This window comes from Pan troglodytes, chromosome 10 (genome assembly GCF_028858775.2).
Source record: "Pan troglodytes isolate AG18354 chromosome 10, NHGRI_mPanTro3-v2.0_pri, whole genome shotgun sequence".
Classification (NCBI taxonomy): domain Eukaryota; kingdom Metazoa; phylum Chordata; class Mammalia; order Primates; family Hominidae; genus Pan; species Pan troglodytes.
The window spans coordinates 70,615,172-70,638,415 of record NC_072408.2 but is presented as its reverse complement, the minus strand read 5'-3'; the positions used below and the strand labels follow the sequence as shown (position 1 = coordinate 70,638,415).

Here is a 23,244-nt window from a genome sequence, read left to right as displayed (position 1 = left end):
GAGAGAAACAGCCAGATTTCAGCAAGAATGGAGATAAGGTGGCAGCCTGGGCAACATGGCAAAACCCTGTCTCTGGTAAAAATACAAAAATTAGCCAGGCGCGGTGGCATGTGCCTGTAGTCCCAGCTACTCACGGGATTAAGGTGAGAGGATTACCTGAACTTGGTGAGTTGAGGCTGCAGTGGGCCAGGATCACACCACTGCACTCGCCTGGGTGACACAGTGAGACACAATCTCAAAAAAAAAGAAAAAGAAAAATAGATGATATAAGGTGGGACAAGGATGAGAGAAGTGCCAAGGAGGCCTCCTTGGATCTGACTTGCTTATCTATTTGGTGATATTCACTAAGAAAAAAGGAATGTTGAAAAAGAATGTGTTTGAGGGGATGAGGAGGAGTCTGGTTTGGGACCTGTGATTTCTGAAGTGTCTCCAAGACTGGCTATGAGAGATCTGCCTGTCTGAAGCTCAGAGAAGAGGTCTGGATTAGAGGTATTATTGAATCATTGGCATAGAGGTGGTAACTGAAGCTATGGGTGCGAAAGAGAATCTCTATATATCAGTTTTCTCCTCTGTAAAATGAGACAATAGCAATACTTCATGTTTGTCAACTGGGATAGATGAGCATTAATATATGAAACTTATGTATATTACTTAGAACCATGCCTGATGTCAGCCATGGAGAATAGGTGAAAGAATGGGCATGGCTCTGTTTCCATTAAACTGTATTTGAAAAACGGGACAGAGCAAATGTGGTCTGTGGACTGTAAGTTGCTTACTCCTGCTCTATGTAGTTGCTCTAGTAGAAACATAGTAGTTGTCCCTCAAATGCATCCAAGTGATGATCACCAATGTCTATCCATTCTTGCTCCAAATACCCTGACAGTTGCCATTTCTCCAACCATGTTATCCGCATCCTAGTACCAAACAGCTTCCAAGCAGCTCCTCTGACCCCAGCCTTGCTTCTCTTTAAGCCATTCTTAGCATGACAACCAATGAAAATGTCTCAAACGCAAATCTGAAGACATCTCCTCTTGGTCAAAAAACCTTCAAGGCTTCACATCACCCATTTGACAAAATGATTGGCAAGCTCCCAGCCCATCCCAGATTCTGCCTTCTGCCTCTGACTCTCCAGCTCACCTTTTGCTAGGCTCTTTCTTTCTCTCTCCCCCCACACATTTAATTTATTTCAGTCCTTTCGGACATCAGGCCTTCTCACAGGTGCCCAAATACCTGTAACATTCCCTGCCTTTGCCAGGCACTGTCATCCTTCCTTGTTCAGTCCCTGTGCCATGTCCTTGGCAGGAACGTCTCTGAACCCTGTCTAGGCTACAGTGGGTTCCTCTGCTGTTTATTTACATACAATGCTTGCCATTTCAAAATAATGGTAATATTTTATTCTAATCATTTGATTAATGCTCTTCTAATTTTATGATGGGAAGTTCATGTCTGTCAGGCCTCTGAGCCCAAGCTAATCCATCATATCCCCTGTGACCTGCACGTATACATCCAGATGGCCTGAAGCAACTGAAGATCAACAAAAGTGAAAATAGCAGGTTCCTGCCTTAACTGATGACATTCCACTGTTGTGATTTGTTCCTGCCCCACCCTAACCGATCAATTGACTTTGTGACAATACACCCTCCCTGCCCTTGCGATAATGTACTTTGTGATATTTCCCCACCCTTGTGAATGCACTTTGTATGATACACCCTCCCCACCCTTGAGAAGGTACTTTGTAATATCCTCCCCCGCCCTTAAGATACTTTGTAATATTCTCCTCGCCCTTGAGAATGTACTTTGTAAGATCCATCCCCTGCCCACAAAAAATTGCTCCTACTCCACCGCCTATCCCAAATCTCTAAGAACTAATTATAATCCCACCACTCTTTGCTGACTCTCTTTTCAGACTCGGCCCGCCTGTACCCAGGTGATTAAAAAGCTTTATTGCTCACACAAAGCCTGTTTGGTGTCTCTTCACACGAACGCACATGACAATGCCTATATTATTCACCTAGCCATCCCACCTCACCCAGTGCCGGACATGCTGTGGAGAGTTAAAAATCTGTTGAACTGCAGCTCTCTAATATTTTAGAAAGCATGTACTTAATATACTTTGGAATTTTAACTGCCAAAGTTTAGAATATAATAGACTAACATGTTCTCAGGGTCCACTCCACTCCTAGATATGAGCTTCTTTGCTTCATAGAACTGCTCTCCCTCACCCTAAATCTTTCTTCTTCCTTTTTTTCTATTTTCTGCCTTCCTCTACTCGTTGTCTTCCCTTGTACAGTCATAATAAGGACTTTATATGCATTGTGACTGTTCAAAGAGATTGGATCAATGCTTTCCAGTAGAACTTTCTGTGCTGATGGAAACGTTCTATATCTGCCAGGTAGCCACTAAGCCACACGTAGCTACTGAGCACTTCAAGTGTGGTTAGTGTGATTGAGAAACCGAATTTTTAATCTTGTTTCATTTTAATTTATATTTAAATGTAAATAGCTGGGCCGGGCATGGTGGCTCACACCTGTAATCGCCCCACTTTAGGAGGGTGAGGCGAGTGGGCAGGTCACTTGAGCTCAGGAGTTCAAGATCAGCCTGGGCAACATGGTGAAACCCACCTCTACCAAGAACACAACAAATTAGTTGGGCGTGGTGCCATACACCTGTGGTCCCAGCTACTTGGGAGGCTGAGATGAGAGGATCACTTGAGCCCAGGAGGTGGAGGTTGCAGTGAGCCAATATCACACCACTCCACTCCAGCCTAGGTGACAGAGCAAGACCCTGTCTTAAAAAAAATAATAAACATTAAAAATCTTTTCAAATGTAAATAGCTAACTACATGGGGCTACAGTCTGAGCACTGGTTTGGGCATTGAAGTCCCTTGGTTGAGATTCGTTATCCTGGTTCTATCATTTATAAGCCCTATGACTTTTGGCAAATTACTAACCTCTTTTGAGTCTCATATTTAAACTCAGAGTAAGTCATGGGCAGTGACGACACTCAACATGAAGATATCTATAAAGGACTTAGCAGTACTTAGCACTTAGTAACTGCTCAGTACATGTTAGCTAGTGTTATATACCATGTTTTAATTTTTTTAAGACCCATTTATTTTTCAGTTATATGTAGCCCTTGGATTACGGTATACTGATGATTAGGATATTATGTGAGAGAAACCTTAAAAATATACATCTAGTATTTCTAGGTTTTTGTTTGTTTAATAAAGTTTGTTTAAAAAAAATAAGGCCCAGTTTGGTTCAGAAAACAAACTGCACAGCTATTATTTACATGCTTCCTGGTTGGTATTGGGAAGACAATGACAGATGAGCATAATTCCTACCTGCCAAACCCTCCCCTTACTCCTGCCATGTCACGTCTCTGGAAAAGTGAGCCATAAAAAAATCTTGACAAAAGAATTCTCAGGCCGGGCGCGGTGGCTCACGCCTGTAATCCCAGCACTTTGGGAGGCTGAGGCGGGCGGATCAAGAGGTCAGGAGTTCGAGACCAGCCTGACCAACATAATGAAACCCCGTCTCTACTAAAAATACAAAAATTAGCCGGGCGTCGTGACGGGCGCCTACAGTCCCAGCTACTCGGGAGGCTGAGGCAAGAGAATGGTGTGAACCCGGGAGGTGGAAGTTGCAGTGAGCCAAGTCGTGCTACTGCACTCCACCCTGAGTGACAGAGCGAGACTCCGTCTCAAAAAAAAAAAAAAAAAGAATTCTCATTTGGGCTTATTCAATGCCAAGTCCCATTCAACGAAGTAAAATGAGCAATTCTATGTACTGTGTATGTAGTTACTGTATCATTTGCCTAGGATGGTAGTAACAAAGTGCCACAAACTGGGTAGCTTAAACCCACAGAAAGTGATAGTCTCATAGTTCCAGAGGTGAGGTGTGGACAGGCCCAGCTTCCTTTGGAACCTGTAGGGGAGAATCCTACCTTTCTTCTTCTAGCTTCTGGTAACCCAGGTGTATCTTGGCTTGCAGCTGCCAACACTTCAATCTCTCCTTCTGTTGCATTGTGTTTTCCCTTCCTGTCTGTCTGCTTGCTGTAACCGCTTTGATTAATGGACTATGGAGAAATATGGAAGTGACACTGTTCTAAGACTAAGCATATACACTAACTGGCCAGGCAGTTTCTGCTTTCTTCCTCTTGGAAGGATCTTGGAACTACCCCACCTAGAACCCAGTCACCCCAGCTATAAATAGCCCAAATCACATGGAGGAGCCATGTGCAGGCTCATTAGTCAACAGTGCAACATCCAGCATCACTGTCAGCCCTGTGAGTGGCTGTCTTAAACATCCAGCACAGTCAAGCCTTCAGATGATGCCGGCCCCTCATGACTGATTAAAAACACATGAGAGACCATAAGGCTGACTCAGACTGCTCAGCTGGGCCCAGGCAATCTAGAGACCATGAGAGATAAAAATAAATTATTGTTGGCCATGCACAGTGGCTCACACCTGTAATCCCAGCACTTTGGGAGGCCAAAGCAGGCATATCACCTGAGATCAGGAGTTCGAGACCAACCTGGCCAACATGGTGAAACCCCGTCTCAACTAAAAATAAAGGAAAAATTAGCTGGGCTTGATGGCGGGTGCCTGTAATCCCAGCTCTACAGGAGGCTGAGGCAGGAGGATCACTTGAACCCAGGAGGTGGAGGTTGCAGTGAGCCGAGATCATGCCGCTGCACTCCAGCCTGGGTGACATAGCGAGACTCTGTCTCAAAAATAAATAAATAAATAAATAAATAAATAAATAAATAAATAAATTATTGTTTTAAGGCCACAAAGTTTGGGGTGGTTGGTTATATAGCAATGTTAACCAAAGCAGCATGCAAACCTAACATGCTTATTTCATTATTTATTTAAAAACCTAATAATAATAAATCATGCCCAAAAATAGGGATAAAAGGGTGAGATAAACATGAAATAAGTAATCCTTTAAAATATCTTTCTAACTATGGTTATTTTATTGTACCAGCCCTAGCTAAAGGCCCAGTATACACAAGGGCCAAGTAATCAGTAATGACAGTGATACAAATCCTTCTTTTAAAGTCTTCTTGATGATCAAAATTGTGTCACCCACTATTTGTCAGTTCCGATGAAACCATTGTTGTTTTTTTTATCTCATGATATGGTTAATGGAGAACTTATAATAAGAACTGGGGCCAGGCACAGTGGCACACACCTGTAATCCCAGCACTTTGGGAGGCCAAGGCAGCCGATCACCTGAGGTCAGGAGTTTGAGACCAGCCTGGCCAACATGGTAAAACCCTGTCTTTACTAAAAATACAAAAATTAGCTGGGCATGGTGGCGATTGCCTGTAAACCCAGCTACTCAGGAGGCTGAGACATGAGAATTGCGTGAACCTGGGAGGTGGAGGTTGCAGTGAGCCAAGATCGCACTACTGACTCCAGCCTGGTGACAGAGTGAGACTGTCTTAAAAAAAAAAAAAAGAAAAAAGAAAAAATATTAGATATCATGAAAAACATGACACATTTCCTTGTTTTACATTACTAATATTTTCATTATTATTCTGGCTTTATCCTTTTAAATTTGTATTTATGTTTGTTTAGAGGTTTTTTTGCAGACATCTCTTAAAGCCAATGTCCCTTTTGCAAAGATTATCAGTTAACACCAGATGACATAATCTGTAACTCTCCTTAACCAGGCTCACACAAACCGCCACAAATCACAACCCTCTGGAAGAGAATGAATGCGCAGGGCTGCACAGGCAACCCCCTGGGAGCAGGAGCTATGCCCTCCTCTCCCCTCAGGACCCTGCTCGAAGTTTGTGACAGCGTGGCAGGGTGACACACAGAATGAGCACATGCCAATCTATGTGAGTTAAATACAAATGCAGTTTAATTTTTCCCACATGTTAGAGGAAAAATAAACATAAGTTCTTCTGACATTCCAGTGGAGTCTGTTGCATATCTCGATATATACACACCACGATGCAACTCACTCTGTGAGCAGACAAAGTGCAAATTCCTGAGCTTGGTCTGTGGGCTCCTGCACTTGCTGAATCACCTGACTCCCCCTTCCCTCCCCACCCCTCGTCCTCATTTGCACTTCCCATCTTCTTCTGCACAGGGAGGAAACCCTAAGCGTGGCAAGCCTCTAGGTCATCTCCAGGTACCTTAAAAAGGAGTGACAGATGGACAGAGAGACAAACACATGAAGATTCTGGATAAAAAGATTAGGAATTTCATTTCCTGTGTGGAAAACAATTAAGCTTATAATTTTGCGTTTTACAGAAACAGAATCACTTAACTTCTGAAAGGAGAAATTAATCCTAATTAAATGAGACTGCTTTTTAAAAATCCAGATATTATATACTGGATTGCTTTGGAGAAAATTTTGTTCTATACCAGTACCTAAATAGCTTTTAAGAGTTCAGGTTAATCTATGCTGAGGAAATTAATAGCAAAAAGAAAAGGCCACAATCAAGACGGAAAGGATTTAAGTTTTATTAACGATTATTAAGTGCATTATTTATAGTAGAATCCACAACATATGCTCACGAAAATAAACCAATTCTAGTAAATACATGATAAATATAAAAAATTAGAAGAGGGCTGGGCGCAGTGGCTCACGCCTGTAATCCCAGCACTTTGGGAGGCCGAGGCGGGCAGATCACGAGGTCAGGAGATTGAGACCATCCTGTCTAACACGGTGAAACCCCGTCTCTACCAAAAAAGAAATACAAAAAAATTAGCCGGGCATAGTGGTGGGCACCTGTAGTCCCAGCTACTCGGGAGGCTGAGGCAGGAGAATGGCGTGAACCAGGGAGGCAGAGCTTGCAGTAAGACGAGATCGCGCCACTGCACTCCAGCCTGGGTGACAGAGTGAGACTCCATCTCAGAGAAGAGAAATGGTTGATGCCTGACAATGAGCAATATACATACACCAAAAGGAGAAAATGGGGCCAGGCGTGATGGCTTATGTCTGTAATCACAGCACTTTGGGAGGCTGAGGTGAGAGGATTGCTTGAGTCCAGAAGCTTGAGACTAGCCTGGACAACACAGTGAGACCCCATCTCTAAAAAAAAAAAAAAAAAAAAAAAATGGAGAACGTGGGTATTTGGGAAGACAGTAATCTTTTGGAAAAAGTGTTTTTCCTATGAATGTGACATATGTTCAAGAAAATAGAGTGACTTATCCGATATATCCCTTGTGGCAGCAAAGGGAATACTTCCCCATCACTTTCTTCAGAAGGTCGCTCAAAATCATTGACAAGGGGCAGATTCATAGGAGAAAAGTCATACAAATTTATTTGATCATAATTTTATGTGACACGAGAGCCTCCAGAACGAAGACCCAAAGATATAAGGGAAACTGTCCATTTTTATGGTGAAACCCTGTCTTTACAAAAATACAAAAATTTTAATGGACAGTTTTTGTTTTGTTTTGTTTGTTTTTTTAAGAGCAAGGAGAGTATGCTTTTTAAATGCCATTGGTTCATGTGCCACAGAACCTAAAACAGCTTCAAATGGACACCAAGTAAAAAATACCAGTTTTCAGAAGTCTGTCATTATGTATTTACACAAATTATATAATCCTGTATGTATTTACAATTACAGATTATCAAGTAGATAACACAAAGTTGTAGTGTTAATGAGACAAAATAGAATAAAAACACCACAAGGTAGCCATTTGCTTATCTACCAAGCAGGACCTAGCAAGGCCGATCCTGGCATGTGCTTCAACATTGCTTGGGGACATTTACGTGACAGATGGGAAGATTTGTTCAGTCTGTGCTAGGTAAGTCTTTGACCACAGTGCAAACGTTGGCACCAAGTAGATGGTAGTTCGGCTGTCTGAGTATCTATTTGTGAAACTGGAACCCCCCTTCCACGATGGCTCAGAGTTGCCATCCAACAGGCTTTGGGCCTTTTACAACAAGAACCGGATGCAAACCCATGAGCTGGGGATGACTCACTCTATTCCCCAACAGACAATGCCCAGGCCAAAACCCTGAGCCCCCTTAGGTTAGGTTAAACAAAGTATGGAGAGCCACGTAGAAATATGATTGGACAAGAAAGGTATGGTCTAATGCTAATAGACTGAGCAGGGAAATCCAGCACAGCCTGTCTGTCTGGACCCTTCTTGCCTCTCTGAGCATGCATTTCTTCCTTCTGGGTGTGGTGCTGGACCCTCTCTGGAATGGGGGTCTTATAACCTTCAGTCAAACAAAGTGAGTCAAATCATTTCTTTATGGCCTTACACAGACAGGCTGGGGGTGGTGGAAGTTAGAGTACTATTTTTAGGTTTTATGGTTGGCTTTGGGGAAAAGGGGTTTGGTTTCTATGGCCCACTTTGGGGAAGAGGGGTTGTAGTCTTGATGGCTAGCCTCAAGGGAGAATGAAGGGTCAGAGACAGGAGAGCAGGAGCCCAACATTCCCCAGTTGAGAAATTGGGTTGGTAGATTATCTTTTTTTTTTTTTTTTGAGATGGGGTCTCACTGTATTGCCCAGGCTAGAGTGCAGTGTCATAATCTCAGCTCACTGCAAGCTCTGCCTCCCAGGCTCAGGCAATCCTCCCACATCCACCTCCTGAGGAGCTGGGACCACAGGCACATGCTACTATGCCCGGCTAATTTTTTGTATTTTTGGTAGAGACAGGGTTTCACCATGTTGCTCTGGCTGGTCTCGAACTCCTGAGCTAAAGCAATTTGCCCACCACAGCCTCCCAAAGTGCTGAGATTACAGGTGTGAACTACTGTGCCCAGCGGGTGGATTATTTTATAAGCCATTGAACTAGTCTTGCAATCTCGAGAATAGGCCGCTCCAATTAAATGGTTAACAGTTATATCTCATTTCAGGCAGTGGTGTTGCTTCCACCAAAGTCAGGCCTCTATGAATCAAGCAATCAGATGTTTAATAAAAGGCATTTCTATGAAAACAAAAGAAAAACAAAGATTAACATCTGGAGTTGTCTATAAACTAATTTTCCTAGAGTCTCTGAAGTAGCTTCAGATTGCAGTGGCAATCTTACAGATATTTCTGGATTATAGTTTGAATCAGGTGTTCAAGTAAACCTTCTGAGTAATCCATACATCAGCTGACATGAACACTGCTCATATATTAAGTTGCTGTCATTATTTCTTCCAAAGTTTATATCAAGTTGTCTAGCTAAAGCCTGCAGGGCTTGGTGATTCCAAGACAGAAAAATGGTAGAAAAATTAGGAAACATTAGTTTGGAGACTTGTACCCAGGAAGGAATTCAGGATTCAGCCCAAATTGTAGGCAAATAACACAAACTCAAAAAAAAATTGTCAAGACTAGAATCTAATAACAAGTATGGTATAATTTTCTTCTGAAATATAATTTTCTCTTCTACAGTCATCCCAATTTTTACCCACAAAGATAATAATAATAAAACTAATTTATTTGCAAAGTCAGTTTAGTCTCTGGCATGATTATCTGCTTAAAGTGCAGTAAGAATGGTGATTTATCATGAAGGCTCTTTTTTTTTTTGCTTTGATATTTTTTATTTATTATAAAAACTGAGTTTTCAACAAAGGCAGTTTAGCAGGACTATAGTTGTGAAAATAAATCTGAATGTAGCCATTCTTTAAACTTAAACTAAAAATCATTGTAGAATAAAATGTCAAGCAAGTGAAAACTTTTCTGTGATATATACAGAAATGATATAGACATAAATATCTTCACATAAACAAAAGCAAAGATCAAGAAAAAAATTAAATATCTTGGTGGGCAACAGAAATACACAGATTAAAAAGGTTATTTTTATTTTACTTCAATGCTTCTATTGAGCACACCTGTCAGAGCAATAGGAATTAGATAAATCTTTACATTTCTTCAGGGAATTACATACAATAAAGACACCTCTCTAGAAGAAAATATATTAGCATCATTAGACTCCTGAAAGTCATGACTTTCAATTAAGTTACTCTTTTTGCTCTACCGTGAAGCTACATGCTTTATCAGAATTTTGCCAGTTGAAAGAAAATAAAGCTAACCCTGGTAAGATCCAGCACAGACACAGGTGGCAGCAAATTAGGCACAATGATGTCTGGATTTTCCTCTCAAAGTGGATTACCCATGCCTAGGAGATAACGGCTTGCAACGCAAAACAAACATTGTGGGATAAAACAGACAATATTTAAATAGATATATTTTCTACAGGGATGGCTCTTAAGTTGGCTTTGTTGGAACTTTTTCATAAGGAATCTCAGATTAAGACTTTTGAAACCTCTCAAGGGCCGGGCACAGTGGCTCACACCTGTAATCCCAGCACTTTGGGAGGCTGAGGTGGGTGGATCACCTGAGGTCAGGAGTTCAAGACCACCCTGGGCAACATAGTGAAACCTCATCTCTACCAAAAATACAAAAAATTAGCTGGGTGCAGCAACACATGCCTGTAATCCCAGCTACTCGGGAGGCTGAAGCAGGAGAATCACCTGAATCCAGGAAGCAGAGGTTTCAGTGAGCCAAGATCTCACCACTGCACTCCAGAATGGGTGACAGAGTGAGATTCCGTGTCAAAAAAACAAACTCTTGAAGCAATGAAGCCAAGCCAAGGATTCGCCATCAGACTGTGCCTGTAAAACCTGTATGAATTGGGTGAATTGCTCTCTTTTCAACGTCTCCAAAATATCTTGAGGTCCCTGGGCCTGTCAGAAAGTGACATTCTTTACTTATTGCAAAGTTAGAAACGCTATAAAGGAATTGTGTGGGCAAGGTACCAGGTGTGTCTTTTTCCAAGTCTACTGGCTGTATAAAGTCAACCTCGATCCCTCGAAGCAGCAGTCCGGTTGCATTAAAAAAAATGACATTCCAGTTAAAGCCTTGGTAAAATAACCACTGTTTCCATGTGTCCAGTTACAAAAGAAAATAAGCTCTTTTTTTTTGTTTGTTTGCTTTTTGTTTTTTTGTTTGTTTGTTTTGAGATAGAGTCTCGCTCTTGTCCCCTAGGCTGGAGCGCAGTGGTGCGATCTCAGCTCACTGCAACCTCTGCCACCCAAGGTTCAAGCGATTCTCCTGCCTCAGCCTCCCGAGTAGCTGGGATTACAGGCGCCTGCCACCGCGCCTGGCTAATCTTTGTAGTTTTAGTAGAGACGGGGTTTCACCATCTTGGCCAGGCTGTTCTCAAACTCCTGACCTTGTGATCCACCGGCCTCGTCCTCCCAAGGTGCTAGGATTACATGCATGAGCCACCACGCACAGCCGAAAATAGGTTCTTATTGAACTTATGCAAATAACTATATTGCCAGAAAATAAGAACACTAATGAATAGTTTCCAAATTCTGAAGAATTCAGGTAGAAAGAAAGGTAAATGTTCCATTTTGCTCACAGAAGTATACTTTACCCCAATGCTGTAAGCTATAAATAGCTCAAAAGAAAAAAATATTTTCTTGAGTCTGGAAAACAAAACATAAAAAAATCAGTAATGTTTCAAACAAAAACCCTTTAAAATAGTAATTTCAATCCTTCATTCACTCAGTCCCATGTAATTCTCGTTCTCCTTGATGTTGGGTTAGCAATCTGCATGAATGCATCAGTTTTTCATTAGAGCTTTGGACTTTTTTTTTTTTTTTTTTTTTTTTTTTTTTTTTTGAGGCTGGAGTGCAGTGGCGCGATCTCGGCTCACTGCAAGTCCCGTCTTGCCGCTTCGCGCCATTCTTCCGCCTCAGCCTGCCGGGTAGCTGGAACTACAGGCGCCCGCCACCACGCCCGGCTAATTTTGTTTTTGTGTTTTTAGTAGAGATGGGGTTTCACCGTGTTAGCCAGGATGGTCTCGATCTCCTGACCTCGTGATCCGCCTGCCTTGGCCTCCCAAAGTGCTGGGATTACAGGCGTGAGCCACCGCGCCCAGACGAGTTTTGGATGTTTTTACCTAGTCCAAAGGTGTGATCTCCAAAGTTATCAGAAACCTGTATTTAAGACTACTTGTCAAGGTCCCTTTCATGAATTTCCTTGAATACACAGCACTTCAGGATTTGCAAAAGGCTTTTAGAAAAAAAACATCAGAATAAAGCAATTTACTGCATATACCATGACATATCAGCCTTTTATTTTTATTTTCACTTTTTATTTTTGGAGTAATGTGGAACTTTTTAATTTGGAAGGCAAAAAGTTACACTTAATTGAAGGCAGAAGTCAGGTTAATAAATGTTACAAAGTTGTTCTGACAGAGAGAGGGAACTTCTCTGGGCTCTCCTCCTGCACACCAAATCAGAGTTGGTAGTAAGCACAAATTTGAAGAAAATTCATGTGTCAAACAAGCTGCCATCTCAAGAACTCTTATCCAGGAAAATCAAAGTGAGCATTGTTCCAGTCTCTTACTCTTCAATTAAGTAAATGGGAATGATTCAGCCAACAAAGTTCATGACGATAAGGTACAAGATGGTGCTAGCAAAGAGAAAAAAGCAAAGTCTCACTCCAAGGAGATGCCTTCGAAGTCCACTTCGTTCTGTGGGTTCACCTGTATTCTCAGGCAAACTACTAGGATGAAACTCCCCACCCAAGATGTGAAACCCAAGAGGAAAGTGTTGAAGGGGAAGGTCCCCATGAGAAGACAGTAAGTGAACTGCAGCGCCCTAGTCAGCAGTTTATACAGCAGGTATATATCCAGCAACTTCAGACACTGCAGAGTAGAGCTCAAGTACTCTTCTAAGAACCATCGGGTGCCTGACACTACCAAGGCTGACATGAATGGATGCAAGGTAACCGGCCAGTGCTCCCTAGGCTCATAGAGGACCCAACAACCACACTGGATGTCCATATCAGATTTTTAGGAATCTCATACAATGTTGGAACACATATTAACAACATATCCATATAAATATAACTCAAAGAAAGTGTAACACCATTTCTTATTTAACAACACTTCCTGTATGATTTTAACATACCAAATAAGCCTCATGTCTCTCTTGGACTTCCAGGGGTCCTATTTATTATTAATAATATATGTTAATGTATTATAGTATTATGTTCAAGTTAGTTAAGGGCAAAAATACTTAATTTTAGAATATGAAATTTGATTTTCAGAAGTATATCATATATCAAAAGTTTAAAACCCTTGCTATCAAAATAAAGATTTAAGACCTATGTTCAAAATAGAATCACAAGTCACTGTGACCTGATCGAGGACCTGGGAACTGACTGGTTTCCTAACACATTCCTGTCCTCTGTACTTCTCTGGAAAGTCTTCCTGTATCCCCAAGAGCACAAGTTTTGCATGGTAGAGATGCTAGTTTAACATTGCATGTAATAGACTAGTTATGACACTTGATTATTACCCTGCTTGTTTATGTGTCACCCTCCACCTGTCTAGGCAGTGACTTCATTCTCTTTGGGTTTCCAGTGCTTAGTACACAGTCAGGTAAATGTGTGAGCCTCGATAAATATCTACTCAATAAATTGATTGAATATATTAATCTACCATGTTTTTGCTTAAATTAAAAATTGATCAGTGGGCTGATATATTTTATAACACATGCATACACACATAAGTAGAGACAGAAAGAGCGACAGAGCAGAAAATAGATACCAGCATAAAGTCAATTGTGTTAGGCACAAAAGAACCAAATTAGATTTTAAATATGGCTATTTATTCAGGCTACTTACTGAACTGCCTTTATCTGTTTATGAGATACTTTGCCTTTTCTCCTAACTTCCTCGCATTTCTGGATAGACAGTGAAATGTCCTCAGGACTTTTCCCAAATCTTATTAAGCCTTGAGTTCTGAGCTCATTAGAAGATTTTGTTTTAAGCTCTAGCTCCATTGTCCAGCTGGGTTTAAGTTCTAGCTTTATTATCAGATAGATAATTATCTAGTTTCTAGTAGATAAAGCTTGGGTAAACCACCTAATGTCTCTAAACCCCACTTTAATGTCCCTGAACCTCAGCCTCCTCCCCTGTAGGAGTCAAAAGGAAATGCAAACTACTGAACAGAATATGTCATGGTTATTTGTTCTAACATAAGGTTATCAAGCTTATAGGTAGACCCTATAATATACCAGTAAATCACATAGACTCTGGAGTGACATTGGCAGATTTAATTCCAGCAATACCACTTACTAGCTTTGCAAGGTTTGTCTAATTACTTACTGATATGGGTTAGCTATGTCTCCACACAAATCTCATCTTGAATTGTAGCTCCACGTGTTGTGGGAGGGACCCAGTGGGAGATAACTGAATCATGGGGGCGGTTTCCCCCATATAGTTTCTGTGGTAGTGAATAATTGTCTCACGTTACCTGATGGTTTTATAAGGGGAAACCCCTTTCGCTTGGTTCTCATTTTCTCTCTTGCCACCACCAGGTAAGAAGTGCCTTTTGCCTTCTGCCATGATTGTGAGGCCTCCCAGCCATGTGGAAATGTGAGTCCATTAATCCTCTTTTTCTGTATAAATTACCCTGTCTTGGGTATGTCTTTATTAGCAGCATAAAAATGGACTAATACACTTACCCTCTCTGTGCTTCCATTTCTCTATCTGTAAAATAATATTAATAATAGAGTTTTATGAGAACTAAATGAGATAAATCATGTAAAGCCTATTTCAGCATCCAGGAAGATCTCAATCTGTGTCAGTTATAATTGTTAAGTTGAAGATTCATATTGAGTCTTTAGACCTCGTGAGGTAATATGGCATGTTTGGAAGCTGCGTTATTTATAATTTTAGAGAGAAGAATGAATCCACAGGAACTCCACCTCTCTGTAAACTGCACTCTGTGGCATGGCTTAATTAGAGGCCTGCTGCAGGGCTGAGAAGTAATGCTTGACCTTAGATGCTCCATAAATCCTCTTGGCAAACTGACCACTCCAGATTTTTATTTTTATTTTCATTTTTTATTTTTGGGGTAGCATATTTTATTTTTGGAGTGTTTCTACCACTATACTAAGAGGGGCTGTTTCCCGAAAAACTCTCAAACCATTTTTCCTCTGCTCTCACACAAAAACAATCAACACAGAAGACTTCTGGACCCCAAAATATATAGGGATTTCTCCCCAGCAGGAAGCAAGCAATCAGTTCTGCAGTGGACACAAGCTAGGTGTCCTCCAATTCAGCTCCAACACTGTCTACCCAGAGATAGCATCAGATCCACAAGTTTAGGGCTCAGTCCCACAAGAGCACCCCGTCCTTCCAACCAGTCATAAGTTCAGGTCTCTGGAACTGCTGACCAACAGGTTTCAAGTTGGGGTTGCCATGACCCCCTCTTCGGGTTCGATTAATTTGCTAGCGTGGTTCACAGAACTGAGGAAGACACTTACATCTACCAGTTTATCACTCAGGATATTTTTTAAAATACAAATAAAAGCCAATGAAGAGATACAAGGTCCAAGTCTGGAAGGGTTCTGAGCACAGGAGCTTTTGTCCTCGTGGAGTTGGGATGTGCCACCCTCCCAGCATGTGAATGAGTTTTTGCTTACCTTCCCATGACCCTCCGCGTGTTCAGCACAGGAGGCTCACGGGAAGGTAAAAAACACTTCTTAGAAGCTCCCCAGTCCATTCCCTTTGGATTTTCATGGAGGCTTCATTACATAGGCATGACTGATTAAACCACTGGCCATTGGTGATCAACTTGGCCAGCCCCACTCTGAAGCTATCAGTCAACACTTATATACAAAAAGACAGCACTTTGGAGATTCCAAGCATTTTTAGTAATTGTATGCCAGGAAACAGGAACAAAGACCACATATATGTATTTCACAATATCACAGGGACACTGGCTTTTTTTAGGCCTTTCCTCAGATCGCTAGAGCAGCATACAGGAAAACCAGTTTTCCACTAGGGTTCCTTAGGTGTTCAGACTTGGTGCGATCCTCCAGTGAGTTAAAACGTACCTCCTCCAAAAGTCTGATTCATTTATCTCTCTACTTAGAAAAAACTGCTATGGAAACTCTTTTTCACCAATGATGATGACATACATTTTTCCCAATAATGTAAGCCCAATATATGCCAGTCTCAATTTACAAGACAGATACATCATAGGATCTTTGATACACATACCTAGGAAGATCTTTGAATTACTTAATAAAACATTCAGGAATATTCCCTCCACCCCAGAGCTGACAAAGAACAACAGTTATAGAAAAATAGTTGTAGAGGCAGTGAATATTTAAGATGGGTTGGTACCTTTTGTTTTAATAGCTTCCATTAGTCACAACTTGATAAACTGTAACATTCCTTTCTAAATCTGCTTCCTGCTCCTTCCTCACCTCTGTCATTTTCTGCAGCAGAATATGTAGTACACATTGGCTCTATAAATTGCCAGGTGCACATCAAAGGAAAGCATGAAAAAAATAGTAATGAAAAAGTAAACCTCCCAAAGGACTTCGTCGTTAGATAAGAAAACTAGCACACATGTGCACACATACACACACACATACACACTTTAATGAAAGAACTAGGGGTCCTGATAAGCTGGCACATAAACCTGTTGTTCCCATCAAATGAATAATCAAAGATTTGAGAGTTAATTTGAGTGACTGTGTCAGTATTATTCCAACAAAGACATGAGCACACACACAAACACAAGATTGTTCCTTTTTTTTGAGACAGACTCTCATTACGTTGTCCAGGCTGGAGTCCAGTGGCTATTGATAGACGTGATCATAGCGTACTACAGCCTTGAACTCCTAGGCTCAAGCGATCCACCTGCCTCAGTCCCCCAAGTAGCTGGGACTACAGGCATGTGCCACCTTGCCCAGCTACAAGATGTTTTTTACCTGAAGAGTTAATATGATCCATAATAATAACCACCCACTGTATGACTCATCCTACATCTGGCCCCTAGTTTCACACATATTTCACCATATTTTTCATACTTAAAACAACCCTATAAGGTAGATATCATCATTATTATAGCAACCCATTTTACAGATGAGAAAATTGGAAGCAGTTTGGTGATTCTCTAAGTTGATTCACAGGACTCAATACTTTCGACTATAATTTATTACAGGATAAAAATTATGGCCGGGCACAGTGGCCCAGGCCTATAATTCCAGCACTTTGGGAGGCTGAGGCAGGCAGATCACGAGGTCAGGAGATCAAGACCATCCTGGCCAACATGGTGAAACCCCGTCTCTACTAAAAATACAAAAATTAGCCGGTGTGGCAGCGTGCGCCTGTAGTCCCAGCTACTCGGGAGGCTGAGGCAGGAGAATTGCTTGAACCCAGGAGGCAGAGGCTGCAGTGAGCCGACATGGGGCCACTGAACTCCAGTCTGGGCAACAGAGTAAGACTCTGTCTCTCAAAAAAAAAAAAAAAATTTACAAGGCAAAAATCAGCAAAAGGAAAAGGCACATGGGACAAAGGAAATCAGACATGTGCTTCCCAGAGTCCTCTCCCAGTGGAGTCACACAGGATGCACTTAACTCCTCCAGCAATGAGTTGTGATAATATGTGTAAAATATTACTTACTAGGGAATCTCATTAGACACTCAGTGCCCAAGGTTTTTATGTGGGGCTGTCACGTAAACACCCCTACCTAGCACATCCTAAAATTCCAGACTCCCAGAAGGAAGCAGATGTTCAGCAGAAACTTCATTGTTTGTACAAATATTTTAGGCATCGTGAGCCATTCTTTTCAGGGAATGGTGAGAACCCTCCAGAAATTCAAGTTCCCAGACACCAGACAAGGGCCAACTTTGCAAGCCTTTCTAAGACTAGCAGCCTCAGGCCTACTTTAATTCTTTTCTACACAGGAGTAGACTGAGAAGCCTTGGTCAACTGTGCAGAAGCAGAGGACGGGGCTGTCACTGAGCAAGGGACATGAAGCATTCAAGTGTGTGTGTGTATATATATATATATATATATATATATATATATTTTTTTTTTTTTTTTTAGACAGGGTCTCTCTCTGTCACCCAGGCTCCCAGGCTGGAGTGCAGTGGCACAATCTCAGATCACTGCAACCTCCGCCTCCCAGGATTCTCCTGCCTCAACCTCCTGAGTAGCTGGGACTACAGGCGTGCACCACCATGCCTGGCTAATTTTTTTGTTTGTTTTTTGTAGAGTTGAGGTTTTGCCATGTTGCCCAGCCTGGTCTCAAACTCCCGAGCCCAAGCGATCCTCCCACCTCGGATTCCCATAGTGCTGGAATTACAGGCATAAGCCACCATGCCCGGCCTTCAAGTATATTTCTTATGCTCATATCAGAGAGAACCAAACTGAGTATCAAGAAGATTGATTGCCTTGACCAAAGTAACACACCTGCAGAGGGAGAGCTCGTACTAGAACCCAGGTCTTCAGACCACACAGGGCAATTAACAAATATCAGAGTGAAAAGCAGAATCTGCTCAGTCCATCCCCTTCTCTGCCATTAATGAAGATACTGATCAATTAATTTAATTTGTATTCATACACTATAAGGATTTATTAAAAATCAGACAAAACAAAACAATACAAGTTGATTTTTCACAGGTGGCTTTTTAATCTGCATGATGGCATAATTACAGCACTAGACATTTTCAACCGATTATGTCAATAATATACATTCTCATTTCCTCCCTTTTTTTCCCCTCAGCTTTCTGACCCATCCTCCCTTTTCTAGAGTGAGAAGACCATAAATTACCAATGATTTATTGAAAAATACTGCCTTTGAGTAATTCTTAGTAACTTGTAAGAAAATAACAGTAACAAATTATAATGAGAGGAGGGAGAGAAAGAGAACCTCTTCTTTACACAAGAATGCTACTCAATGCCAAGAATGATATAATTAGATCCGTTAATGCTAAAGTCATCAGAAGAAAGGTTGTCAGAGAATGGGATATTTACACAGTCTCAAAGTCTTGTGCCACAAATTACATATTAATTTAAAAGGAGAAAATGTCCCTTTACAAGAGTGAGAAATGGTGGCGACCACCTTCACCAACTAATCAAACTTAACATGACTAATGCAGGAACCAATGCATATCATGTGTCTTTGATGCAGGGCAATTAGGAGTACACAACCTCACTTCAGTGTTATTCTTGCCAAGAATTAGAGCCTGGCTCTAATCATAAAGATAAAATTAGAGAAATTCAGGATGTGAAATAGCCAATGAGCCTGAATTATTCAAAACAGACAATGTCATTAAAAAAATAGCAGCAAAAACACACAAATATTGATCCGTATTAAAAGAAACATAACTATAAAGAGTAATATGTAAACAAAACAAACACATTTTGAGGTCAGCTAGGGAAAATTATATATGAACCAGATATGACATGATCTCTCTGAATTAATACTAATCTTCTTAGGTGTGCTATGTAGGAGAATGTCCCATATGAAGTATTTAGATAGGAAATATCACAACCATAATTTCTTTTCATATGATTCAGTACTTGGGAGAAAGAGAAAGCATATAGAAAGGTTAACCATTGGGTGAATCCGTTGATAAATGACGGATTCAAAAACAGTTGTTTTTTGAAACAGTAGTTCTTTCATCTCTACAGAGTGATGGTTAATTTCATGTGTCTACTTGGCTAAGCTATGGTGCCCAATTGCTTAGACAACACAAGTTCAAATGTTGCTGTGAAAGTATTTTTTAGATGTGATTACCATTTAAATCAGCAGACTTTGAGTAAAGCAGATTGCCCTCAATGTGGGAGGGCTTCATCCAATTAGTTGAAGGCCTTAACAACAAAAAAGACGGAGGTTTCCTGAAGAAGGAATTTGGCCTCAGGACTGCAATTGCAATAGATACTGTACCTGACCTGCCCTGCAAATTTCAGACTCACGACTGCAACATCAACTCTTACCAGAATTTCCAGCTGACCAACTTGCCCTATGGATTTCAGACTTGCCAGCTCCCACAATCACATGAACCAATTCCTTAAAATAAATCTCTCTCTCTCGATCTCTTGATAGATAGAGAGATAGAAAGATTATAGATATAGATATAGATAAAGATATAAATATAGATATAGATATGCCCTATTGGTTCTGTTTCCCTGGAGAACCCTGCCTAACACAATAGGTTTGGAAATTGCTAAATAAAAAATTGCAGCTCCCCCTCCCCCTCTCCCTCTCCCCACGGTCTCCCTCTCCCTCTCTTTCCACGGTCTCCCTCTGATGCCGAGCCGAAGCTGGACTGTACTGCTGCCATCTCCGCTCACTGCAACCTCCCTGCCTGATTCTCCTGCCTCAGCCTGCCGAGTGCCTGCGATTGCAGGCGCGCGCCACCACGCCTGACTGGTTTTCGTATTTTTTTGGTGGAGACGGGGTTTCGCTGTGTTGGCCGGGCTGGTCTCCAGCTCCTAACCGGGAGTGATCTGCCAGCCTCGGCCTCCCGAGGTGCCAGGATTGCAGACGGAGTCTCGTTCACTCAGTGCTCAATGTTGCCCAAGCTGGAGTGTAGTGGCGTGATCTCGGCTCGCTACAACCCCCACCTCCCAGCCGCCTGCCTTGGCCTCCCAAAGTGCCGAGATTGCAGCCTCTGCCCGGCCGCCACCCCATCTGGGAAGTGAGGAGCTTCTCTGCCTGGCTGCCCATCATCTGGGATGTGAGGAGCCCCTCTGCCTGGCTGCCCAGTCTGGAAAGTGAGGAGCATCTCTGCCCGGCCGCCACCCCGTCTGGGAAGTGAGGAGCGTCTCTGCCTGGCTGCCCATCATCTGGGATGTGAGGAGCCCCTCTGCCCGGCTGCCCAGTCTGGGAAGTGAGGAGAGCCTCTTCCCGGCCGCCATCCCATCTAGGAAGTAAGGAGCGTCTCTGCCCGGCCGCCCATCGTCTGAGATGTGGGGAGCGCCTCTGCCCTGCTGCCCCGTCTGGGAGGTGAGGAGCGCCTCTGCCCGGCCGCCTCGTCTGAGAAGTGAGGAGCCCCTCCGCCCAGCAGCCGCCCCGTCTGAGAAGTAAAGAGCCCCTCCGCCCAGCAGCCACCCCGTCTGGGAAGTTGGGGGCAGGCCCCACCCGGCCAGCCGCCCCATCCGGGAGGGAGGTTGGGGGTGCCTCTGCCAGGCCACCCCTTCTGGGAAGTGAGGAGCGTCTCTGCCCGGCCGCCACCCCGTCTGGGAGGTGTACCCAACAGCTCATTGAGAACGGGCCATGATGACGATGGTGGTTTTGTGGAATAGAAAAGGGGGAAATGTGGGGAAAAGATAGAGAAATCAGATTGTCGCTGTGTCTGTGTAGAAAGAAGTAGACATAGGAGACTCCATTTTGTTCTGTATTAAGAAAAATTCTTCTGCCTTGGGATGCTGTTGATCTATGACCTTACCCCCAACCCGGTGCTCTCTGAAACATGTGCTGTGTCCACTCAGGGTTAAATGGATTAAGGGCGGTGCAAGATGTGCTTTGTTAAACAGATGCTTGAAGGAAGCATGCTCTTTAAGAGTCATCACCACTCCCTAATCTCAAGTACCCAGGGACACAAACACTGCAGAAGGCCGCAGGGTCCTCTGCCTAGGAAAACCAGAGACCTTTGTTCACTCGTTTATCTGCTGACCTTCCCTCCACTATTGTCCTATGACCCTGCCAAATCCCCCTCTGCGAGAAACACCCAAGAATGATCAATTAAAAAAAAAAAAAATTTGCAGACAAATTTTTAAAATCCTCACTTGTATGTTACATGTGGGACAGAATAATTTTAAAAAACACATATAATCTCCAAACCCCAGTTCAACTATAAGTTATAATCTTTTCTCCCTGATTAAGATTTGTATTTGAAACAATAGTCATTTGCTTTGAGTTAAATTTCATCTCTTGGATGATAATGAAATGAGTAAAAATCAAGTTATAAGATGTCTGTAATCCCAGCTACTTGGGAAGGTGAGGTGGGAGAATCACTTGAACCCAGGAGATGGAGGCAGCAATGAGACGAGATTGTGCCACTGTACTCCAGCCTGGGTGACAAAGTGAGACTCTGTCTCAAAAAAAAAAAAAAGAAAAGAAAAGAAAAAAATCAAGTTATAAGAGAGAAAGAAGAATGCAAGGTGATCTACATAGACAAGCTACACAGCAATACTGGAAAAACCTAGAATGTTATTTTTCCTTAAAAATCTACCAGTGACTCCAATTAAACATGGTAGACTGAACACATGAATCTTTCTCCACATCTTTTTAGATATTCACTTAAACAAATACCATTGTCTTTTAAAGTTTAATCCATAAGGGAAAGAGAATGGGAAACATGATAATGAGTGACATTAACACATTTTGGAAGGTAGAAAGCTGACAGTAGAGAAGGAACTAACTCTGTAGATTAGAAAGAACTGAAACTGTATTGCACAAAGAAGGAGATACTGATGAGAAGCCACCTTTCCCTCATCTCAGAAAGTCTCAGAATAGAGAATCCAGGTGTTTCCAAAGGTGAGGCTGAAAACAGGGACTTTTGATGCAAATCTATATAACCATTCATTGAATGACCTTGACTTGGGAGAGTACAACCAGAAATAGTTTTATTTTTCTCTCATTACTGCCCTTCACTCCCACTTTCAAAAATCTACCGTCCCTATCTGGAGATGATCACACTGATCCTATTGAGTTTCCAGTCACTTTTAAGTATTAGGAAAATCTTGCTGCAAGTACTTAAAAGACCAGTATGATCTGTAATAAAACTTTGACCTCACATTGCATTCAATGCTTTACTGTCTGAGCAGCCACCACCACCAGCCCCCAGCAAGCTGAGGTTGTTAACTTCTGTAAAAGAAAACAAAATTCTTAAAACTCTCTAAAATTATTTATTATGCCAAGGGAGAAGTTAAGTCCTGGAAACTGAGTCACACAGCATGTTTGCAATTCTGCTTATTAGGTTATAGATTCACTCTCTTCTCATCGTTCTAGTTCTGTAAATGACTAGGAGAGACCAGAGACCAGACCTTCCCCCTTCACTGATCTTTGTTATGGATTAATGGATTAACTGCCTCCTTTATTGTCCTGTACCTAACTCACACCAGATGGCACAAAAGACCCCATGGGATGAGCACAGTAGCCCATGTCTGTAATCCAGGCACTTTGGGAGGCTGAGGCAGGAGAATTGTTTGAGTCCAGGAGTTTGAGACCAGCCTGGGCAAAAGGGGGATCCGGTCTCTATAAGAAATAAAAAATAAATTAGCTGGGTGTGGTGGCACATGACTGTGGTCCCAGCTAGTCGGGAGACTGAGGTGGTAGGATCACTTGAGCCCACAAAATCAAAGCTGCAGCGAGCTGTGATTGTGCCATACCAGCCTGCAATACAGAGCGAGACAGTCTCAAAAAAAAAAAACAAAAAACAAGAAAAACGAAAATACAAACCCATGACTGTTACACCTTCAGTGTGAAATGTCTGTTGTTGTTGTTGTTG

At 42.1% G+C, this 23,244-nt stretch overlaps 2 protein-coding genes across 3 annotated transcripts in view; both read right to left on the bottom strand.

Moving 5' to 3' along the window:
- The window catches only part of BCAT1 (branched chain amino acid transaminase 1), a 137,024-nt gene that overhangs the window by 93,071 nt on the left and 20,709 nt on the right, over positions 1 to 23,244 (bottom strand). The window lies entirely within an intron of this gene.
- On the bottom strand, positions 12,294 to 12,859 carry LOC107967560 (dolichyl-diphosphooligosaccharide--protein glycosyltransferase subunit DAD1-like). Its single transcript, XM_063785851.1, has one exon. The coding sequence runs from the start codon at positions 12,759 to 12,761 to the stop codon at positions 12,414 to 12,416; it is 348 nt and encodes a 115-aa protein (XP_063641921.1). The 5' UTR covers positions 12,762 to 12,859; the 3' UTR covers positions 12,294 to 12,413.

Coding starts and splice junctions, on each gene's coding strand:
- LOC107967560 (XM_063785851.1), bottom strand. CDS start 12,761: ATGGACATCCAGTGTGGTTGTTGGGTCCTCTATGAGCCTAGGGAGCAC.